We start from the raw sequence: 9856 nt of genomic DNA, 5'->3' as shown, positions 1-9856 counted from the left end.
ATGGCAAGTTCAATTACACGCCAAGTACAAAGCTGAATTAACAAAGCACTGATGTAAAACTTACTTTGAGAGACAAGGTCTAGATACTGACAAAGGGCATGAAGTAATAATCTCTCGTAGCTGAAACAGATGTACAAATGTATGGAAAGTGACTTGTGGCTCCAAAAATATTTTTTAAAATCACATTTATCCAACACTACAAAGATTAAATTCAGTATTCTTTCCAAACAAAACCACAGCTGAATTCTCAGCCACCACTGGTCTTTCCTAATTACTTGCTTTCTAGATGAAATTTCATTATTGATTTGGGTCAAATATGACGTTGAAACATTGACGAATGAAAATAAAGTAGCAAAAATACAACATTTTATTATTTTTTGCAACAGTTCAAGCCAATTTAGTTTCCCCACAAATCCACCAATAGTGAATATTTCAGCATTTAGAGTGCAACAAAAAGCTTTTTTTTCATTTAAGACGTTAAAACTTTTAACATATTGCTTTTGGGAAATTATCTTACCTGTTTTCCAGCATTGCTTTGTACACAGACTGTGGTTTTATGGCAAAGAATCTAGTCAGCTCCTCTTCTAGAAACTCCAGGGTACCCTGAATGAAAGAATGTCCAAACAATGCTCATCACAGGATTGGAAGTAAAATGTAACCCTCCCCCTCCTCCCACTGCATGCTACATTTAACCATTGATAATCAATACCATAATATTGGTCAAATCATTACTACTACTCAGACCATCTTTGGAAAGAATTTTACTGATCAATTTATGAAGCTCATCAGTTTATATACAATTCATATCATTATCTGTCCCTTCATCAACATCACTTAAATAAAAATCTGTCTGGTTATTATTTCATTGCTCTATGATAAAAATGTGTAACTTGGTGGCCACATTATCTACAGTGCAGCAGTGATTCCATATTTTAATTAAACAATTTGAGGAGCCAAGGTTGGGAGATGTACTACGTAAATACAAGGTTTTTCTTCACCCCCATAAAATTTAGTCATTATTTGGTGACTGCATCTAAAACATTTCCTGCTTTTATGCAACTGATCTATAAGCAGTGCAACATCATAATTACCAGAATGACTGTGCACAGGTGTAAATTTCTCTACATGTGGTTTGCCAGGGGCATGAATTTATTCTCCAACTAAATTGATTTAGTGATATAGATTCAATTATCTAAGAGGAGTGGGGGTGAGAAGCAACTACTCGTAGTCAGTTCATTTTTAGTTTACACAATTGTGAATTACACAAGAAAACATTCATTAGCAATTTTAGGAATGTATTGTTGGTGTAATGCTACATTTACCATTGATAATCAATACCATAATATTAGTCAAATCACTACTACTACTCAGACCATTTTTGGAAAGAATTTTACTAATCAATTTATGAAGCTCATCAGTTTATATACAATTCATATCATTAAGGAGAGATCTATTCTATTGTTTCATACCTCCAAAATCAGGATTGAAACAAACCAAACTATATGTCCAGCTCAAAGAATTTCCATCTTATCAGTTTGGGAACAAAGCTGTGTCACATGGTATAAGCGTCAAAATATTACTCAGAGACTGAATATGTTACCATGGATGGAGAGCGGTGTGGAATCAGGGAACATTGTGTGTTCTATGCATAGTTATAGCATATAATGTTACACATTACTCATGCATTAACATGCATTTTTGAAAATTAGGCCCTCAAGGTTATTGGTTCAGCCTTTTCAGAGAAAATCAGCTGAAATCACAATGTGATCCTGAAATAAAATCAGCTTTTCAAGACCTCCTGAGTTGCCTTAAACTAGTCTTACACGCATAAACTACATACAGTAACTCTGTTTTAGTCTATTAGTGCAGCTACATAAAAACTCTCATTACAAAACCCCTGCAGTACTAACCATGGGAATTTGACGCCGTCTTAAAGTAACACGGAGTCTTCGATCAATTCGCTGAAAACATTCCTTTCCTGCATAGCCAGACTGCTCTGTAGGAGAAAAAATGTTGTACATATGACAATAAAATACAATTCACATTTTTGGCTCATTTCCCTGCGTAATCTTGTGACTGCCTTGGAAAAGCAGTCAACAGTGCAAATACTTTAATTATTTTGATTACTCAGTCTCATAACAGCAATATCCAAAGCATGAATGGGACACTTGAAACAGGATCTCAAAATTTGGAGTAAATTTTTTTTTGCTCAATTCAATTAGCTAGTGTTTAAACCAAGGCGAAACTTAAACAACTGCATATATTAGTTTACCAGTCTGACAAAGATTCTGGGAAGTTATTTAAAACTGAGTACTTGCACAAATTTGGACTTGTCAGCTCAAGTCTGCATAGATTTCTGTAGGCTAAGGAATATTCAATTAATTTAGTTGAACTAATTTAAGTCACTGACATAGTAAGAGAATATGAAATATTCTGATATTTATTTTTATGATTCTGATATTATGCACTTCCAGAAAGCATTTAATAAGGTTCCAAATGGGATCATTGTCAAAAGTGAAAGGTCACAAAGATTTCAGCAAATTTATAACATAGGTTATAAAATGGTTAGGCAGTAGGATATAGAGTAACAGGGACAGAGTACGTACCATAAAATCATAAGAGATGTACAGCATGGAAACAGACCCTTTGGTCCAACTTGTCCATGCCAAGCAGATATCTTAAATTACTCTAGTCCCATTTGCCAACACTTGATCCATATCCCTCTAAACTCTTCCTATTCATTTACCCATCCAGATGCCTTTTAAATGTTGTACTTGTACCAGGCTCCATCATTTCCTCTGGCAGCACATTCCATACACGCACCACTGTCTACGAGAAAAAGCTCCCAGGTCCTCTTTAAATCTTTCCTCTCTCATCCTTAACCAATGCACTCTAGTTCTAGTTCTAGACTCCCCCAAGTCAGAGAAAAGACTTTGCCTATTTATTCTATCTATGCCCCAAATTATTTTATAAATCTCTATAAGATCACCCCTCAGCCTCTGACACTCCAGGGATAACAGCCCCAGCCTATTCAGCTTCTCCCTCTCGCTCAAACGCTCCAAACCTGGCAAATCCTTGTGAATCCTTTCTGAACCCATTCAAGTTTCACAATATCTTTCTTCTAGGAAGGAGACCAGAATTGCACACAATATTCCAAAAGTGGTCAAACCAATGTTCCCTACAGCCGCAACATGACCTCCCTATTCCTATAGTCAATGCGCTGACCAAGAAAGAACAGCATACCAAATGCATTCTTCACTGTCCTATCTACCTGTGACTTCACTTTCAAGGAACTATGAACCTGAACGCCAAGGTCTCTTTGTTCAGCAACACACCCCAGGACCTTCCCATTAAGTGTATAAGTCCTGCTCTAATTTGCCTTTTGAAAATGCAGCACCTCACATTTATCGAAATTAAACTCCATCTGCCACTCCTCAGCCCATTGGACCATCTGATCAAGATCTCGTTGTAATCCGAGGTAACCTTCTTCGCTGTCCAATACACCTCCAATTTTGGTGTCATCTGCAGACCTACTAACTATACCTCTTATGCTCACAGCCAAATCATTTATATAAACAAAAATCAATGCACCCAGCACTGATCCTTGTGGCACACCAGTGGTCACAGGTCTCCAGTCTGAAATGCAACCCTTGACCACCATCTCTCTGTCTTCTAATTTCAAGCCAGTTCCGTATCCAAATGTCTATCTCTCCCTGGATTCCATGTAATCTAACTTTGCTAACCAGTCTACCAGGAGGAACCTTGTCAAACACCTTACTGGAGTCTATATTGATCACGTCTACCACTCTGCCCTCATCAATCCTCTTCGTTATTTCTTCAAAAAACTCAATCAAGTCATGAGACATGATTTCCCATGCACAAAGCCATGCTGACTATCTCTAATGACTCCTTGCCTTTCCAAAAGCATGTACATCCTGTCTCTCCAACAACTTGCCCACCACTGATCTCAGGCTCACCAATCTGTAGTTCCCTGGCTTTTCCTTACCACCTTTCTTAAATAGCAGCATCACATTTGCCAATCTCCAGTCTTTCAGCACCTCAGCTGTGACTATCCATGATAAGAATATCTTGGCAAGGGGCCCAGCAATCACTTCCCTAGCTTCCTTCAGACTTCTAGGACACACCTAATCAGTTCATGGGGATTTATCCACATTTATGTGTTTTAAGATATTCAGCACCACCTCCTCTGTAAGATGGTCATTTTGCAAGATGTCACCATCTATTTTACCACATTCTATATCTTCCACGTCCTTCTCCACAGTAAACACTGATGCATAATACTCGTTTAGTATCTCCCCATCTCCTGTGGTTCTACACATAGGCTGCTTGCTAATCTTTGAGAGGCCCTTTTCTCTCCCTAGTTACTGTCTTTTATCCTATATTAATACTGATTCTGGTGCAAGTTCTGTTTCCTTATTACAACATATACCACACCTTTTGCCTTTTGTTTCATATATCTTTGTTGTTTTAAACATATCTGACCTTCCATTTTGTGCCACCTGACCCACTTCTCTTTCTCAACAGCATAAAACCCATCACATTTTTACCTCTCTTCAGTGATTATGATCAAACATAGTGGCCTCAGAACATTAACTCTTCACAGATAGTGCCAGATAATACTTTATTATTTCCTAGGACTATGCCTATTTTAGATTTACAACATCTGCAGCATTTTGCTTTTATATTATTCGAGAAACTTGGCTCATACCTATCAGGTATAAACAGTGATTTAATCAAGGTGATTAGAATGATAAAGAAATAACAGAGTAACCAAAGAGAAATTATTAGTTTTCCAGAGGGGAAATCCAGAATAAAAGGGGCATATTTTAAAAATTGCCTGGTCAGGAGTTAAAACAGGTAATATCTCTTACATAGAGGGCAGTAGAAATTTTTCACCAAAAGATTATAGATTCTGAGTCAATTAATTTTTTTCAATGAAGATCTGATACATTTTTCTTGGATTAGAAAATCAAGGAATATGAAGCAAAGACTGATAAATGCAGGTAAGGTAAAGATCAGCCATGAAATAACTGAAGGTCAGAAAGATATTCAATTCCCATGTTCCTAAGGACTGTTTCTTACCCCCTCTTTTGTCCTGTGAATGCAGGTGCACTTTTCCTTTGCTCTTTTTCTTTGCTTCTTCTTCTAGGTAATGTAGAAACTTCTCCTGTTCCTCACCAGTACGGTTCATGAAATCATTCCAGACCTGTAAAATGGAATTTAACTGCCACCTACCAGGTATGTTGTGCAACAATAACAATCTAATGGGTAAAAAGCTGTTATTTCTTGTATCAACTTGGGATATTTGTTACCCAGCAAAAGACAAATTTTGCACTGCAAATGGTAATTAGTTCATGGCTAATAATGTAATAAAATCCATGCTCACAGGGAGCTGTTTCATCAGACTTCAAGATTCTGTATCTGAATATTTCTTCAAGCATTACCTTTCACTCCAACAGTAAAGCACTGAAACAGAGTGGAAAATGAGAATAGCAAAAGTACTTTCCTAATTATTAGAAATAGCTCTGCTACAAGCACAAACCTTTCATCTTCTTAGCCCTACACTCACATGGTAGTGCCCTGAAAAAGTGTACAAAGGCTGAAATCATGGCTCACATGGAGGTTAACTAAAAACACATCAAATAATAGTGGTCTTTGTTTCATGGCGAAGGGGCACACAAACAGTAGTAAGGTAGAACTAAGGACATGTACAACAGAAGCAGAAGTGATCAGCAGTGCTCAACAATGCAACTACTTCTGTTCTAAAATAGAGTGAAGAGGAAGTGAATAAGTAAAATTTGCTTTTTTAAAATGTATAATTAGCAGATCTGGTATGTGCAATTAACTAAATCAAAAACCTGGAAGAAAGAAGAAAAGCATTGAATAGCCAGATTATATGATGAATGAAACTGCTGGAATTTCACAGTTCATAACTAAAGATATTATTTCATAATTTTATTATAATTTTTCAATGTTGAATTATTGGTCTTCTTTCATCTGTGTTAAGACTGGCAATTCTAAATTGAAACTTACAAGTTTATAAAACAAACTTGACAAATTATAGAGCGCAAGAAATTTATTTTCATATATCTAATGATGCATTCGCAATTCCACATATTTCCTCACTCAGGAGGCAATTATCAATTTTTAAAAAACCCAGCTACCCCTCTGGAATAGAGTAGCAATTTCACATGTACAGCATGGGAGTTTTGTGCTTTTCTAGGAGCTTTCCCCAAGAGTTATGGTTATCCAATACTTGTGCACAATACTTGTTTACTTAAGGAATCATTTATGGGCAAAGTCACTGGTTTGCATTTTTCATGGAAGAATGCACAGAACTAATGAAGAATCATTAAAGCACAGATTAAAATTTCAGAATTTACAATGAATGAAATTTGGCTTGACTGCCATAAACCCATCACCATGATTCAAATAGACAGAAGACTGTTTTAAGAAAAATACAGAATTGCATGTAATAAATAGAATCTGAGTTAGTAATTCAGCATAAATTAATGACCTTGATGAAAGATAATTTTAATCAAAGTATACATTATTAAAGTTTTAATTCAAAAGTCAAGTTAATAAACTAGAGTACCTCAATATAGTCATCATTACTACAAACTTCTGTGAAAATTGTAGGGGAGGCAGGATCTGTCTGGTCTCCTTCATCTTTGGTACAGTCATCTTTGTCTACAAGGTTCATCAAGTAGTGAGCTAAACAAAATAATGAAAAGTACAGATGTGTTTTCATGCTATAAATTCAGTACTAAAAACTAAGCAGGGTTTGCTAGTTTATAATCATGAGGTAATTACACTGAGTCTGTGACTGGACTTCTCTATTTCCTATTCTGTTCCATAGAATTTAAATTAAGCATTGCCAGTCCAAATCTTGAGATTGCCACCTTTCTTCCAGTGAAATATCAGACATGGCATGCTCTCAGGTAACTACAAAATAGCACAGATGCTGGAAATCTGGGAAAAACACAGACATTTCTGGAAATTCCTTTCAAAGAGTCATATTGGATTTGGAATGTTAACATGGTTTATCTCTCCATAGATACTGCCAGACCTGTCAAGTTTCTCCAGGAATTTCTGTTTCTATATTAGCTTAATTATAGGCTGGGACTTACAAAGAAAAGGTCATTATACTAAAGAATAAGGCTACTCATACTTGCACCACTAGTTTAAGTCCAAAGTAGACATTTTCTGACTCAGTGCGATCAGCCACTGCTTTAAGCAGAACTATGTCATCGGCATTTAGAAGTTTCTCAGTCAAAATTCTTGTTACATAATCATAACATTCCCCCCGCCCCAAGTAACGTGATGAATACTATTTGTTATGTGAATTGCATGCTGAAATCTCAAATGTACCCCTACATGCATTTCTCCTGCCTTTGAAAGGCAAACTAAATAAAAAATTTATTGACATAACTTTAATGTTCATTTCGTAGTTGGTGAATATACTGATTAATGATTAACATCCACTTATTTCATCAATACTGAACTTTAACACAGAAGTGTGATTTGCCATGCTTCATAAATTATTGAGCTAATCTCTAATTACAGACTCCCTGAATCTAGTTGCACTAGGATCAAAGAAAAAGGTTCCTCAATCTGTGTCTTACTTCCTTAACAAATTTTCAGTTGGACCTTCTTCCTGATCAGAGACCTCACAGAATAGTAAGCATGAAAACAATGAAAATGAAAAATAATATCAGAACCTTCACGTCACCCCCTAATTACACATTATTCCAATTTCAGCAACTCAAATGAGCATCGGCTAGTTTTCCACCATTGACAACATTTCAACAACAAAGCCTTATTTGGTTCTCGGCTAACATGAATCAACGTATACAAAAAACCGTTGGTTCATTTTCCCCTCCTCAACCTAGAAAGCTAGGTTAATTCTAGTATTCAAATCACTCTTTTCGCCAAGATTAGCTAATGGAGTACTGATTCTAAAGATTGCAATTCAACAATTCCATTTGTTTCAGTCTCCAACAACTCTATTTCAGAGGAAGTGCACTGTCAGAAGTACAATCTCTTGGAAAACATCTTAAACCCTAGCCCTGCCTAATTGCTGTGTTCCATTTATTATATTCAAAGTAACTTTGAAGGGAATGAGAATTATTTCTGCACAGTAAATCAAAGAACTGCAGATGCTGAAGATCTGAAATAAAAATAGAAATTACTGGAGAAACACGGCAGTTCTGGCAGCAGCTGTGAGAAAAAAAAGTAGTTAATGCTTGGAGTTCGTTGACTCTTCATCAGGGCTGTTCAGATTTCTTTTTCTGTCTTAATACTGATCTTTCAACATCACTTCAACAAATTAACATGATCGTAACTGCTTTTAAAGCAGAAGGCTGCTTGATATGAACTGCTCTGCAAAAGTCTGCTGATCTGTTTACCCACATTTCAAAAATGATTAATCAGTTGCAAAATGCTTTACAGCATCACAAGGTTGTGAAAGAGATTGAATAATAGCAGTTTGCAACTTCCTATTTCCACATTGGGAAGTGAATTTACTCAGCAATCCATTTGGAAAGTTGAGTAAAACAAGCACCAGAAACCAGTTACACTTTCCCAGACTGTATAATCCAGTCAATATTCTTTTTGAATACCTGACTAAACGCAAATTAGATCAGTAAAAGAAACACATTAACATTTAACTATAACAGTAATAAATGCTATTAGTAATTCAAGATGTCAGTCATGCTGATAACAGAAAATGAGCACTTTGGAAATTCTGTGTTCTCAATATCCAATCCTTACTGTTCTCAAGTCTCCTCAGACTTTTTCTTCCTTTTGGCCTGGGAATGAGATCAGAGTTGCGAATTGCTTGATTGATGTAATATTGTTTGCGTTTTGCAGGTGATATACGCTTTGATGGGGAGTGGTGTAGAGGAGGAAGGCAATCTTCAATCAAACTGAAAATACATGAAAGAGGAAGAGTAATTATCATTTATAACGTATTACAAATAATGCAAGCAGTATGCAAAAATGGATTCTCTGAAACACAATGTGTGCAGACTAGTTCGTTCTGTTTTTTTCGGAGGCTCTGACTCTGCAATTCCACAGGCATTGGCAACCTGCTGATACCTCATCTGATAGGCGAGTTGTTTTTTAGGTAGCAGGTAAACATTAGTCTCAGCTCAAGAACTCAAATGGAAAAATCAAAACCTCAAAATATGACTAAGCGATGCAGCACAAAAAGTTGTTTTTCCTGCAGTTATTCCAGACAAACAAAGCCAAGTAAATTGTTAACCACTGAGTTAATTAAAAAATCAATTAAATGGGCTGTCGGTTTTAGGATTACATTCTGACGTGAAGCAGTAATTACACATAGCTGTAATATGGCAACTTCAAGACACAGCAAGTATTTAATGTAAGTTAACTTCTATTTCCTCATTTCTTGTTCTAAATGAGCTAAGACATAAAAAAGAACAAAGAATAATCAATATAAACTGAGTAAGTAAATATTAAAATTGGCTTTAAAAGATGTGTGTTTGTTGTGTTGCAGACACATTTAAAAGTATATCACTTCCTTTCAAAGTAAATAAATCATAATGCCTTATAAAACTCTTGGTTAAGGACAGATAGCAGAACAAAGTGGTAAGCAGTTATTTTCTAGACATCAGAGAAGAATGCAGGAATTTTCTGCAAAACTAATGATTAGGACTTCACTTTTTTTCAGTAAGCTGCACATTATATCCTGTACATACAAGTCCAGATCCTTAATGTTAAAGTTAGGGGCTGTTGTGGCACAGTGGTAATGTCCATACCTCTGAGACGTTAGGCCTGGATTCAAGACACACATGCTGTCAGAAGAAGTTGG

General features: G+C 36.1%; 1 protein-coding gene across 2 annotated transcripts in view; it reads right to left on the bottom strand.

Annotated features, from left to right (window-relative positions):
- r3hdm4 (R3H domain containing 4) overlaps window positions 1-9856 on the bottom strand; it is a 28015-nt gene that overhangs the window by 5410 nt on the left and 12749 nt on the right. Inside the window, exons 2-7 of one of the 2 annotated variants that reach the window (XM_072593926.1) lie at window positions 8794-8948; window positions 6617-6735; window positions 5104-5227; window positions 1911-1996; window positions 518-603; window positions 65-120 (exon numbers count right to left, since the gene is read on the bottom strand). In XM_072593926.1, the coding sequence (XP_072450027.1) occupies window positions 65-120; window positions 518-603; window positions 1911-1996; window positions 5104-5227; window positions 6617-6735; window positions 8794-8948 (626 nt within the window). The remainder of the gene's footprint in view (window positions 1-64; window positions 121-517; window positions 604-1910; window positions 1997-5103; window positions 5228-6616; window positions 6736-8793; window positions 8949-9856) is intronic. The other variant, XM_072593927.1, reaches the window with a different exon arrangement.

This window comes from Chiloscyllium punctatum, chromosome 24 (genome assembly GCF_047496795.1).
Source record: "Chiloscyllium punctatum isolate Juve2018m chromosome 24, sChiPun1.3, whole genome shotgun sequence".
Taxonomy (NCBI): domain Eukaryota; kingdom Metazoa; phylum Chordata; class Chondrichthyes; order Orectolobiformes; family Hemiscylliidae; genus Chiloscyllium; species Chiloscyllium punctatum.
The sequence above is the reverse complement of the archived record's forward strand: the minus strand, read 5'-3'. Positions and strand labels throughout refer to the sequence as shown.